Raw genomic sequence first — 13,306 nt, forward strand, 5'->3', positions numbered from 1 at the left:
TACTGTTTTATTTTTTGCTAAATCTGTATTTATTTATCAACAGTTTATTTAACTGTAGTGTGTTGCAGCTTGTAATACAACAATAATATAACGCTAATAATAATAATGTTATTATTTGTCTATTCTATTTGGTGAATGGGTCTTAATTTTAATTCTTTTTAAAGTTTTCTACAACATTTTTTAAAAGTATTATTTATTTGTTGATGCACTAAATGTAAACATGATTTATTCAGTTTAGTTTATTTAGTTGTTTATCAATAGGGTATTTGTATTGTTACAGAGGATACCTCTTTATGGATGCTATTGTTGACACACAACAATAATAATAATGTATTTTAATCAAATATATTTCAATTTAATTGATTTCGTTCACGTGTTTATTATTATTTTTAATTATAACTCTGTTTGTTTATGAATGGGGGGTGGGGGGGTTGTGTTGTCAGTGAGGATGAGAAGTGCTTAGTTCCCATAACAGTCGGTGTCAGACAAAGTTCAGTTTGTGTTTGAACCTGAACTCACTGTAGGTGGAGTTGATCTGTGCCTGTCAGACCTCACTCAGGGTGTAAAGTTCTCCCACAGTATGGACATACATTAAACCTGCAGGACTCTGCGCCTGTCAGACCTGACTCCGGGCTGCAGGTCCGCCTCTTAAAGGGCCAGTGTAGATATTTGTGGACTGGAGCGGTTGCTGAGAATCGAAACTTAAACTCACTCTGGTCCTGTCGCTTCACTTCCTTCCTGTGTTTGTCAGCTCGGCTCTAACTTCTCTCTGTCCTCGTCTTTTCCTCCTCGCACTGTGCACGAAGCTGCTCTGAACGTCCCGGCTCCATGGTTCCTCCTCTTCCTCAGGTAGGTGTGTTTGAAAGCGGCCCGGTCCGGGGGGAGACGTGCGGGGTCAGGGGCTGCAGAGCTCAGCCCTGGATGGTCCTGAGGCCCCGTCCCTGTCCTGGAGGGTTGATTATTATGTGACACAGAGGTTGTTGTTGTTTTCTTGTTTTCTTCTTCAGGAGGAATCTTCTGTCAACATGTCTTCAGTGTGTGTTACTCATCTACTTGTGCTCTTTAATCTTCCTCCTCCTCCTCCTCCTCCCAGTGAACCAGCATGGACCCTGACAGACACAACCGCAGGCAGGAGATAAGCAAGGCACTGACGTTTATACAGTGAGTTTCTTTCATCATTTTCATTTCAGCCTCAGTGAAAGTGAAACCAGCCTAAAGATAAAAACAAAACGTGTGTAAATATATGTATAATATGTCAATATGTGCTTTATTTCATCATCACTCATTAAAGTAAATAGAGTTTGCTAAGTAAATACATTTTTATTTTTAATTGCCTCTTTATGGATGCTAGTGCACATAACAACACCAATAATAATAATAATAATAATAATAAATTCTATGTCGGTCTCCTTTATTCTAATTTGGTGAATGGGTCTTGATTTGGAAAGTGAAACCGGCCTAAAAATAAACGAAAAACATATATGTCCTCATTCATTAAAGTAAATAAAAAAATAATTTTAGTTATTGCATACACAATAATAATTTCTACTCTATGTCTTTTTGGGAAGGACTCCTTCTAATTTGGTAAATGGGTCTTCTTTTGCTCCAACGTTTAAAAAAAGTATTTTAATTAGTTTGTTTGTGTATCCAAGAGATTTACTTGTGTTGAAAATTATAATAATAATAATTCCTTCAATGTCCATGTCTTTTTGGGGAAGGATTTCTTTGTCCTTTCAGTTTGGTGAATGAGTCTTTATTTCTAAAGTGAAACTAGGCTTTTTCGGTAATGACTCATATCTTTGGTAACTCTGCCGTGTCACCTCCACCTCTAAGCATCGTTCCCTCTCTCGTTGAAGGTCTTCCTTGGCTTATCCCGAGCCTGAGGGCTACCAGGTACTGGCTGTCATCATCACACACATTGTCATGTCTGTCTCCTGACTTCCTCCCTTTGCTCTCTGTCTTTCAAGCATTTTATCACTAAAAGTATCTCGGTCACAACTTGTCGCTGAACTCTTCCCAGTGTGCTCTCTGTTGTGTCTCTCCATGAAACTCACTTCATGTTTACCACAAAGTGTAGACACTTATATCTTTGTCCTTATCCTTCCCCACATAAATTCGTAATATTATGAGAATAAAGACATCATTCTAGGCTACGTGTCATTTTAGAGTGGGAATATCAGAAGACCAGTCGTTTAAAATGAGGAATATTCAGTGTCTTGTGGAGTTATACTGCAGTATAAGTTTCACAGAGGATATTTTGAAGAAATAAACACACGGATATGGAGAAGGTTGCCTCCAGGCTGTTTGTCTGAGCCAGTTCAGACTGGTTCTGTAGACGCAGTTTGAGACAGAAATCAAAACACCGAAAACTGATTTACATATGTTTCCTTTGGAGATAGAGCAGACATACATTCAGTTCTTTGGAGAGTAAATAAGTGATTAAAAGGTCATAAAGGTTTAAGGTCATAAAAGTTCGGATCGTAAACAGTTCAGGTCATAAAAGTATTTAGACAGGTCTGCAAAAACTTACTTTTCAACTACAAAATAGGTTTCTACCACACTTAATTATTTTTCCACTACATTATTCAAACAGACTTCGTAGTTTCTCCAGAAGCAATGAGATTAGAAATCAAGATAACGGCGTCAGAAAGAATGAAAATATCTTTTTGTTTTAACGATATAAGGTAAAGAACATATTCCTTCTTTCATTTTCCTCCCTCCAGGACTTCCTGACCCAGTTGGTGTGCAACCTGCTCCATGAGGGCAACACCTGGTTCAGAGATGGAGAGTGGGCGGAGGCGATGAAAGAGTTCAGCGAAGGCCTGAACGTCTCGTGCTACGCCACAGGAGAGGACATCCCGATCCCCGAAGCTTTGCTGCAGAGCCTGTATGTCAACCGGGCGGCCGCTTACCACAGAATGGTGAGATACATTCAGCATCAGGGCGACTCCTCCACACTCCTCCACACAGGATGTCTGAGTTTATCTTTGGTTCATTTAGCTGATGTCCATGAAAGCAAGTATGTATTTCAGTTCACTGGAGCTTGGAAAACTAGAACTTTCACCTGGAACAGTTATGAGCAGTCTCCAAAGTACCGAATGACAAATACATTTAGAAATAAAAGTGGGAGTAACACGGCAACAAATGACCCCTCTGATTTACCACCTGGAAAAGAATGTGACCAGCACTAAATCATCTGGACGTGTTTATCAGCAGCACAAGGCCACTGAGCGTAAACCTGCATACCGAGCAAACACTCCTCGCATTATCTGTCTCGACCGAATGCACCGATTCCCTTGTAGAATTCAAATAACATGCATGTACTTTATTTCCCTGCCTGTCGTTTGATCTATTTTCACATCCGTGTTCTCCACAGGGGGAGTTTGATCGAGGCGTGACGGACTGCGACAGCGCCCTACTGTTGTGTAAGGAAAGCAGCAGGGCCCTGTACAGGAAGGCACTGTGTCTGAAGGGGCTTGGGAAATACAAAGAGGCCTACAGCTGCACCACGGACTGTCTGCTCATCTCTCGTCTGGTAAAAGAGAGGGAGAAGTGGGAACTAAATGTAATAGGAGAGAGCTGGTGGTCGTAATGGAGGGAAGTTGGTTGGAGGATGAACTCATCCTTTGGCCTTGGAAATATGTGAATTCATGTGATCGTGTTTGACTCTCAACAGGATAAAGATGTGAACGAGCTGGCTCAGGAACTCACCGCCCACCTGGGACTAAAAAACCGAAAACCCTACATCAGCGCAAAGGTTAGTAAAATTATTATTATTTAGTTCTGTTCACTGAGGAATCCGAGGCAAGGCAAGTCAATTCATTCATGTTCCTGAATTCACTTTGTTCTTTTATCTCTATTATTGTTACTATTATTATTACCATTATTATTTAAGTGCTTCCTTTTGCATTGCAACCATTTGTTTTCTTGTGCAGCGTCTTGTTGAAAAGTGCTTTATAAATAAAGTTATTAGAATGAAATTTAACACACAGAGTAAGAGACTGGTATCATCCACAGATATTAAAGAAACAGCTACTGTGAAGAAACACAATTTCTTCTTTCTCACACGATATGTTCATGTGGACATGGTGCAGATATCCAGTTTCTTGTCTCCTCTCAGTTTGCTTTGTGTCTCACATCCCGTTTGTTTCCTTGTCTTTCTTAGGAACACAAACTTGTTGTTGGTGTCGCTAATGGCAACACGACTGCTGAAATCACCAAGGCAAGTTCCACACGCTCTCTAACGCTCACCACCATACTTCATAAAATACACAAGACATTATTCCAGTTTCAAGTGTCGTATATTTAAGCAGCAGTGATGTTGAAGATGATGATGAAGGAATCTCCGCGGACACCGTTCTTGTTTGTATAATAAGGTTTATTACACAGAGGTTACAGGTCAGGACAGGTACCTAGGTATACCTGGAGACGTTCTCGGCCAATGCAGAAGTCTACCTCGCCGGTGCCGGACAAGCCTTCATATAGGGAAGTTGTTTCCGCCCAGGAAATAAGATAAAATGACGTCATACATAGGGGCCTCTAATACAAAACATGCTTCCTACTTAAAGATGGAAATCCCTCTATCTAACAGGTCAAAGAGAGTTTCTCCAGGTCACAGAGAACTTAACGAGTATCATATCGAATAATAATTAGATTCATCTGAGAGTCAGGAAACGAGGGGCCCCCTAATCATGAACATGTCATTAACAATCTATGTTAGCTGAATATACCACACAAGCAACATCTCAGATAGTTTTTTTTTTCCTTCTCACCTCCAGGTGTCTTTTGGGGATTTAAGCGATGGTGTGAATCCTCTCCGTGGTCTTGCACCAGGTGTGAAAACTTGCCTCTGACTTTATTTGGATACATCCACTCTGCTTCTTGCTTTTTCATTTGAAAACGTTGATCCGGAGTCGTGAGGAGAATCTGGAGCATAGTTTTTCAAACAAAAACAGAGCCGTATGAACAATACAGGCAAAGTGCATGTGTCCACATTTGTTTTCATAATAAAGTTCTTAAAAATGTGTTCAAGATCAATTACAGGTGTGATCTAAATGAATTATTCTCTGCTTCAGTCTGTTTTCCCAGCATGCCTCTGTCCACCGTTCCCTCCATGTTTCCCAGCTTCCTCCAACCTGTCGTCCCCTCAATGCCTGACAGGGTTGAGACGGATACGGTGGAGGACTCCGAGCTGATTGGAGACGACTTGGACAGTCTGCTCGACGGCTTCTCCCCCGAACAGGAGGTAACTGAGGTAAAGATCTGTGCGTTTTCAGACAGATAACGTGGTAAAGAGTTGATCCTGGTAAAACCTTTGCTGCGATGGGAAGGAGCTGCGTTTGCTTGTTACATTGGGTACATGGAAAAAACTATTTTTTGTTTTTCAGACAAGTATCCAGGCAGCATACTCGGTTTCCAGCAGGATGCCAACTTCCACACACTCAGTTCCTTCGGCCCTGCCTGCCCCGACACCCCGGCTGCCCCCGGCCTTCTTCAACTCGGCCGTCAGCCAACTCAAAGCCCTGGATTCATTTTCAGGCGGTGGGCACAGCACTACGTCCGCAGAACTGGACACCCTGGACACCCTCTTGACCTCTCAGGCTCTGTATGCCTTGGACGACTTCTCTGGAGTTGGTGTTGCAGGTGTTGCAAATTCAGGGGTCACCTCCCCTGCTCTACAAACCCTGAATGGCCTTGATTCCCTGGATGACTTCTCGGATGCATTGCCCTGTGCTGCTGCTGCTACTGAGGGAGCCAATCTATCCAAAACAGAGCTGGACACGGGGGAAAGGTCCCTTGATGATTTGCTGGATGAACTTGATGACCTGGAGACCGTGTGCGATCCAGTTGCTCGGCGCAATGATGTCCCGACATTTGGTGTGAAAGCTGTGGAGCGGCTCGACTCCCTCGATGTCCTGGACTCCTTCTCCTCAGTGGAAGGAGCTGGGGCGGCTCTGCCAGCAGTCAATGGAAGAACAGGCCTGGACTCGATCTCTGATTTCAGCCTGGCTGGTGATTATGTTTTTCTGGTGACTCATTATATAATTGGCCAAACAAGATGTTAGCAAATAGATACTGGAATTATAAATAGATATAGATACTGAAGGCCCAACAGTCCCCTTATGAAACCACATTCACACTGACTATGTTACAGGTAGAGTTGGAAATTTGAAACCCACACAGTCGATTTACATTTCAAACAAATCCTGTGATCATTTCCTCTTTTTTAGAGATCAAACTGATGTCTGTGCATATTTTAGGCCATTTATCACAGCGTGTACATATAACACATAACTTTCTCTTCCTGCTTCCATGTGTCCCAGGCTCTCACTCTGCTGTCGCTCCATCTCCAAAGAACAACTACATAGTAAGACTGATTGTCTGCCCTGTGTGCCCAGCTGTTTTTTAAATCTGTTTTTAAGAATTAACTGAACTCTTATTTTTTACTTTGGCACCAAAGAAGAGGAAAAGCACAGAACTGGTTTCCTGCTCGAACCCCCTCTCCTCCACCCATGAGTTCCTGCAGGCCTGCTCTGCCTGTTTCCCTCGGGAAGGTACGTGAGCGCCGCGGCTGAATCTGAAACTTTCTGTAACGGAAACAAATTTCCAAGTCACGCTGCTTTTTTTAACAATATGCAAATATTAACTTTATTAAATGACAGAAACATCAACCCCTTCTGTTCCTATGAAATATCTTCATTTCAAACAAACGTATTTGTTTTCAGGTCATGGGATTTACACCTTTGTTCACAAGCCGGATCTGGTTCACGGCTGCAACCGAGACATTCTGCTGTGCAGACGAAAGTCAGCTTCTCCTCCAGAGTGGACCAGAGTGCGGTCGATGCCTCCCTTCACGTCCTTCAAAGGGCGCTTCGTACTCTGCAGGGGTAAGAATCTCCACATCCAACAGTCGGGACAATAATCAGGATCTTCTGTTTGTTTGTACACAGCAAACCAGAAAGTGTTAATTAGATTCAGACATTTAGTGCAGTGCCTGTTCTAAACACGCCAGTACGGATCAGGGAAGAACCCATTAACCTTCTTTGTGATTGGATCATTCAGGAAAGATGTTAACACTAGTTCTGATGAGTCAGGCCACTTACTAACTGCTCAGATTCAAACCGCTGTTAAAGATTAAAGATGGAGCTTTGTCGTAAAGATGATCGATTGACATGCTCGTATTAATGTGAGTAACTTGTGTGTGTTTTCGTGCACGTGCAGAGGTGCAGAACTCAGAATCAGGCATGTGTAAGTACAGAGAACAATGCACGTTTGCCTACAACCAGCTGGAGATCGATGTTTGGACAGAGGAGAGAAAGGGAACGTTGGACAGAAGCCTGCTGTTTGAGAAAGGACCCGTCAAACTGGATCCCATCACCAGCGTCATTCACCTGCTGCAGGAACACAAGGGCACGTTCGTGTTCCTCTGCCAGGTTCGAGCTTTGATACACCGTCTTATTATCATCAGACAAACCTGCTCTCATATCATATCATATCATATCATATCAGTTTGATTTAATTATTTTAATGTTTCTGATATAAAAGCAGGTTTGTCCAATGATATAATATTAAATAATGTAATTGTTTTTATAAATATCGATTTTTACTGTTTTATATTGTTTTGTATTTATTGTAGTTTATTTTATATTGTGTTGTTGTTATTGTTCTATCATTTTTTCACATATTCACATCACCTTTAAATCCCATATGTCTCATACCATTTTACTTCTAACAATAAATAAACAAATGTGGGATGGAAATGTTAAAAGCCTTTATGTAGTCCAACACAAAACATTTGAACATTTAACAATTATATATATATATATGTTGTTGTTATTATTATGCATAATATAATAAAATTATAACATTACAAATTAGATACAGTGAAAATACAGAAATAAATACTTTTAGATCTATTGAAATGTAGAAATAAAGTAATTCCAACAGCAATATTATTCACAATTCTTTAGATTATTGCCAATAATTATGCATTTATTAATTAATAAACTAATTTATGCATTATTAAAACATGAAACTTGTCCACTATTCCAGGCCAGCCTTTGTGGTTATGAATGAATAAGTTGTATTTTGTCCTCCATAAAATGATCAATAGGATTTTTCTTGAATAAATAAAGCTACCATACGCTTCATGTAGACTTCACATAGTGTTTAACATTAACTTAGTAAAAAACTCCGGCCCTGGTTGTGTATTTAATGCTTAAAGTTCTCAGTGTTTTCCTTAAATCTCTGTTACTCACAAATCTGCCTCCTTTTGTAGATTTATTCCTTAAAATTAATTAACTGAGGAAAACATCCTCTTAATCTACAAATGTGTTCTTTGTTCTTTGTCCTGTGCTGTCGTTGATCTCTTTTCTCTGTCGTCTGTTTCTGTCTCTGCAGAAGTGCTTTGACGGTAAACCCAGAATCATCAGTAATCGCTGCAGAGACAACGTCTGCTCCAACCTGGAAGTCCACCACTGCTTTGATGCAAACAAGTGAGTTTGTTTACACCGTGCGTTTACACCTGCGAATTCAATGTTAAACACACACTGAGGTTTTCTTTCTCCCTCTGTGCCCGTCAGGTGCTTGGCATTTGTGTTGAGGACCCACAACGTGAACTACCGAAAGGTCCGTCCGCTGACTGGCCTGCGCCAATTGGATTTATGCTACCAAGCCGTACGGTACGGCTGCGAGAGAGAGGACAGCTGCCACCACGCCCACTCCCTCATCGAGCTCAAGACCTGGAGGGTGCAGCAAAAGACAGGTGCGGAAAAAAAACTTTGACACCAGCATCGGCCCCATTGTGTTATTTGGCCCACTCGCTCGCTCACATACAGCCCCTCCGGAGAATGTCAGGAGATTATCTGGAGTTCAGTGCATGTCTGAAAGAATATAAGTTCCACGTCCATTTTAGTTTACTATATCGATGTTCTATTGTTTTAATATGTCAATCTGCTGCCCTCAAGTGGCCAAGAAGTTCCTGAGTACTGTTTATACTGCATGAGGGTATTTTTTTGTTGACAGTAATACTGTGTAGGTAAAAACCACAGGACAGAAGCAACTTGTCGTGTTTATCTCAATGTGAATGGGAACTAATATTAATGTTAATGTGTGTTTGTGTTATTTCCAGGTATCAGCCCTGATGAGATTGTGAAAGTAGCCACAAAGTTTCACAACAATCAGGAGCAAAACTCAAACTTACAGAAATGGAATAAAGTAAGAAAGCATTTTTATAATTTTTGTAGATTTTTATAAATCATTTGTAATGACACACTGACGTTTACAACATTACGTCCCTCTACTTGTTTGCACCTTAAACTTGAGCCTTTTATATTATTTGTTTTTGCACACGAGTGAAACGAGATGAAAAATGCTGTTAACTGACTTTCACTCTTGTTTGGGTTTTTTTAATCATTTAATTGAATCAGTCTCCTGGAAGTGACGGTATCAAACCTGGAGGAGGAGGAAAGAGTCTGAACATGAAGATCAAGTTGTCGTGCGCTCAGTGCTGGAGGGACGGTCTGATCAGTGAACCAGACAAAAACCTCAAGTACTGCACCGCTAAGGCCCGGCACATGTGAGTCCAAGGGATTTCTCTCCAAGTCTAGGAAATCGTTAACCGTAATCAAAGCCATGTCATATTATCAGATATCCAGTTCATAAAAATATTAAAACAAGCCTTAATGTTGGTTTTGTCATAGATCAAAAAAGACATGTAAGTGTGAACTATCTCTTTTTCTGTCGTCCTCCTGTCCCCTGTCTTTCAGATGGACTAAAGACAGACGGGTGCTGCTGGTCAGATCCTTAATGAGACAAAAATGGGTTCAGGTCCGACCAATGCCGAACAACAAGAACATCCCTCTGCAGTATGAAGTAGGTGTGATTCCTCTGCTCTTTGGCACTTGAAGAGTACAACATGTACTTTTAGACAAGCTCTCGTCATCCATCACACACATTTCTTGTCTTTTTATGGCTGCTGCTCGCTTTGTGTTGTCAGTGAGTGCAGCGTCACTGTTGTGACCTTTGTGATGCGTGTTCCAACTGCACAGAGCTTTGTCTTTGCAGATGTGTGCCCAGATTCTGAAGAAGAAGATCTGTAACTACATCGGGAACTGCAGCTTTGCTCACAGCGAAGAGGAGAGGGAGATCTGGACGTATATGAAGAATAATGACTGTGAGTTACTAAAGTAGAAACTAGGTAATGTGAACGGTGTGAATGTAGCTCTAGAGATCAGATGTTTTCCTTGTGTTCTGCAGTGCAGGACATTCAGCAGGTATATGACACATGGATGAGATCAAATGGCCAAAACCGGCAAGCAGATGGAGCTGCGGTCTCCCAGTCCGTCCCAGAAGAGAAATATATTGCCATGCCGACTGACTTTGCTGAACCCATGGTGAGTTTACAGTTGTTGTTCAGTTCAATAAAGTCATCAGCCAGACAAAGGGTTGTTGAGAATCCTTCCTGTTTGTCTTGTAGAGCGGCTTCCACTGCCGTCTGTGCGGTAAACACAGTAACAGTGAGCGGCAGTGGCAGACCCACATCTCGACTGAGAAGCACAAGGAGCGAGTGTTCAGTTGTGAAGGAGAAGACGAGGCTCTGACGTGGATCTACCGCTTTCCTGGAGCGAACTTTGAACTCTGCCCCAAGTAAGACCTTTCTCCTGGAATCCGTTTCCTGACATGTCTCTCAAGAGCTGGGGGAGAGCAAAATGAAAAAAAGTGAAGATGAAAATGATTAAATCTGATTAAACGTTTGACGCCCTGTTCATGACTGACAGGTGGGCTGGCGGCTGTGCTGACGGAGTGAGCTGTGACTTCGCCCACAGTGCGGAGGAGCTGAAGGAGTGGACCGAGAGACGGGCGTTCCTACGACAGAAGCTCGTCAAAGCCAGGGAAGATATGCTCGTCATGTTCGATGAGTTCGACTTTGGGATGTACAACTTTCTACTACTTAAGGACTGACAGGAATGATTTTGTTTTTTGTCTCCACTAGCCACAAAGTGAGTGTTTGTAACTGCCAAACTAACAAATACCACATATCAAGAGTTTTCAAATCCAAACCAAAAGGGAGGAGGTGACGTGATCGAACTAGAGACTTGTCCAATTTGCCAAATTTTCACTTTACAAATGACAGATATAAATCACATGTACCTTTTTACATGTGTAAATATGACTATAATTTCTTCATAGTATTTTCTGTTCAGCCAAAGGCTCAGGACAAATACGACTCAGTACTTATGTTGGTGCCATTGAAAAACACAGCAGTCACTAACACGTTGTTAAACACTGAACTTTCATGGATGGTTTGTATTTAACTTTACATGCAGCCTTTTGTCTTCTCTGATCCACGTGACGTTCCCACCGAGTTCCCTTCTGTTTGAGCACAGAGTGTTTTCAGAGTTAGAGAGAGGCTGTTTACATTATGACATTATTACATAAAGATACTCCCCACGAATGCTTTGTCAAAGTCTCAACCTGCAATACAAATAAAGGTGTTACCGTTCATTTCTGATTTACATACATGTCAAAAAATTACATTTAGTATTCATATAAAAGAGAGATATGAAAAGGGGCAAAATCTGTTACCGCTCATGGAAGAGTTCATTGTACATTTGGACACTTGCTTGTTTTTTCAGTGTCTGTAAGTTGTGGAGTCTTGATATGTTCTTTAAATTTGCATAGAAACCTTGTGAAATCAGGAATATTCTGCATTTATGGATGTGGAATTTACCAAACAGAATCAATAACTTTATGATTAATAGCAGATAGTCAGACTGAGATGAACAAAGGAACATGTGAGAGTATAGAAGTAGATCAAATAGTCGATCAAATAGTGGAAAATGGAAATATTATGTGTCAGAAATGTACCTGAGTAAATTGCAGTGTCACGGGATGATTACACGAAGATGTAAACTATTTGTGCAATACTGCATTTATAATATATTCAAATGTATAAACATACTGTAAGTATATAGGCAGGTATGAATACTTGTATAAAAATAGTACGTGCTATAAGTTTTATATACATTTTCATATCGTATACCACACTTGCCCATATAATACAGTTTATATGCATATGTCTATTTCAATATCTCCTTATACATAATGCACAAATACATCCTCAGTGTATAGATTAGATAACACACAATAAATAATCACTTAATCAAATCCAGAAAGTGATTGAATCGATGCAATGAGAAAAAATGAAAAAGATTCTCGGGTTCATCAAGTTTGTTTTCAATCTGCTCCATCATCTTTTGGTGCAGTTCCTAATCGCGTCGTTAGGTGGCGCGCGCCTGCTCGTGCCTTCACTCCCCTCTGTCCCGCACGTGCTGCCGTGCGTGGGGCGCAATGTGCTGCACGCGCTTGTTGTTGTGGACCTGTACCAGAACCCGCCCACTTGCTCTGTGATTGGCTCCGCGGCGTGACTAACGTCTGCATCAGCCAATCAGCGAGGTGCGTGGGTTTATTAGAGTGCTTATTAGTGTTTGGACACATGCGAGAGTCCCCGTGAGGACAAGACCTGAGAAGTTAGAGACAGAGAACTCACTCACACACAGGGACCCACACACAAAGACTCACACTCACTGTCTCACACACAGAGACTCACACTCACTGTCTCACACTCACTGTCTCACACTCACTGTCTCACACTCACTGACACAGTTCGAGTCCTCCTCTCTCAGCTGGACAGGGACCTGCAGACACCAGGAGACACTTCCACAGCTCCACCGTCCATCATGTCCACAAACCAGATCTTCCTCGGGGACAGGGGCGACGTCCCCGACCTCCTCAAGTCTCTGGCGGATTATCCTTTCTCCTTCCCCGCGTTTGATGACACAGGTAAGAAGAAACTACTTGTTGACACTTGTTAGAATAAACTGTTATAATCAACAGTACAAGTACACTGATGTGAGTAGTTCTTCGAGAGCCCTTGAGGTACTTGTACATGTGTAGTATCACCTTTGTTATAACTTATTTGTACTTCAATACAGTATTATCTGACCAGTCAGACTATAAGATACTTTATCAATCCTGAAGGAAGTTCTAAGAGTAACAGTACAATACACAATAGAGTACAACAAGTATTAAGTATACAAATAGAAGTGAAAATAACAATAAAATGCAACAATAAACTTTATTTGTACAGTTACAAGTTGCTTTACAAGTTCAAAATGAAAGAGAATACAATAGGAAACAGTTAAACATAAGTATTTTAAGTTAATAAGTTATATTTTTATGTTATACATAAATGTTATGTTATAACAAAGGATCAAATAATCTACAGAGGTAAATATTGCACTAC

General features: G+C 41.2%; 2 protein-coding genes and 1 long non-coding RNA gene across 6 annotated transcripts in view; 2 read left to right on the forward strand and 1 right to left on the reverse strand.

The window, feature by feature from the left end:
• Nucleotides 1-513: 513 nt before the first annotated feature.
• On the forward strand, nt 514-11,503 carry LOC117766222 (zinc finger CCCH domain-containing protein 7B-like). Of its 4 annotated transcripts, XM_034593065.1 has the most exons (24): nt 514-784; nt 817-849; nt 1,094-1,161; nt 1,857-1,893; nt 2,724-2,921; nt 3,377-3,535; nt 3,677-3,757; nt 4,166-4,222; nt 4,779-4,833; nt 5,076-5,245; nt 5,388-6,012; nt 6,315-6,367; nt 6,461-6,554; nt 6,726-6,887; nt 7,222-7,433; nt 8,401-8,495; nt 8,583-8,764; nt 9,131-9,216; nt 9,429-9,577; nt 9,768-9,873; nt 10,066-10,174; nt 10,258-10,394; nt 10,478-10,647; nt 10,779-11,503. In XM_034593065.1, the coding sequence occupies exons 3-24, from the start codon at nt 1,103-1,105 to the stop codon at nt 10,960-10,962; spliced, it is 3,180 nt and encodes a 1,059-aa protein (XP_034448956.1). In that variant the 5' UTR covers nt 514-784; nt 817-849; nt 1,094-1,102; the 3' UTR covers nt 10,963-11,503. The 4 variants fall into 4 exon arrangements, with proteins under 4 accessions (XP_034448956.1, XP_034448955.1, XP_034448958.1 ...); XM_034593064.1 differs by having other exon boundaries at nt 514-849; XM_034593067.1 differs by having other exon boundaries at nt 514-849; nt 1,102-1,161.
• Nucleotides 5,048-5,483, reverse strand: LOC117766302. The gene is made up of 2 exons (XR_004614691.1): nt 5,360-5,483; nt 5,048-5,312 (listed from the first exon to the last, which is right to left on the reverse strand). It is a non-coding gene; the product is annotated as an uncharacterized LOC117766302 (long non-coding RNA).
• Nucleotides 11,504-12,496: 993 nt separating the features above from the next.
• Nucleotides 12,497-13,306, forward strand: part of tefb (TEF transcription factor, PAR bZIP family member b) — a 9,530-nt gene continuing 8,720 nt past the window's right edge. Inside the window, exon 1 of the mRNA XM_034593141.1 lies at nt 12,497-12,843. Within this exon, the coding sequence (XP_034449032.1) occupies nt 12,741-12,843 (103 nt within the window). The 5' untranslated portion in view covers nt 12,497-12,740. The remainder of the gene's footprint in view (nt 12,844-13,306) is intronic.

Source organism: Hippoglossus hippoglossus, chromosome 8 (assembly GCF_009819705.1).
Source record: "Hippoglossus hippoglossus isolate fHipHip1 chromosome 8, fHipHip1.pri, whole genome shotgun sequence".
Classification (NCBI taxonomy): Eukaryota; Metazoa; Chordata; class Actinopteri; order Pleuronectiformes; family Pleuronectidae; genus Hippoglossus; species Hippoglossus hippoglossus.

Bases quoted from the DNA above. Each gene is read 5' to 3' on its own strand.
- LOC117766222 (XM_034593064.1), top strand. From the start codon at position 1,103: ATGGACCCTGACAGACACAACCGCAGGCAGGAGATAAGCAAGGCACTG. The intron at 5,246-5,387 runs GTAACTGAGGTA...TTTGTTTTTCAG, and splicing joins GCTTCTCCCCCGAACAGGAG to ACAAGTATCCAGGCAGCATA. The intron at 9,874-10,065 runs GTAGGTGTGATT...TTGTCTTTGCAG, and splicing joins ACATCCCTCTGCAGTATGAA to ATGTGTGCCCAGATTCTGAA.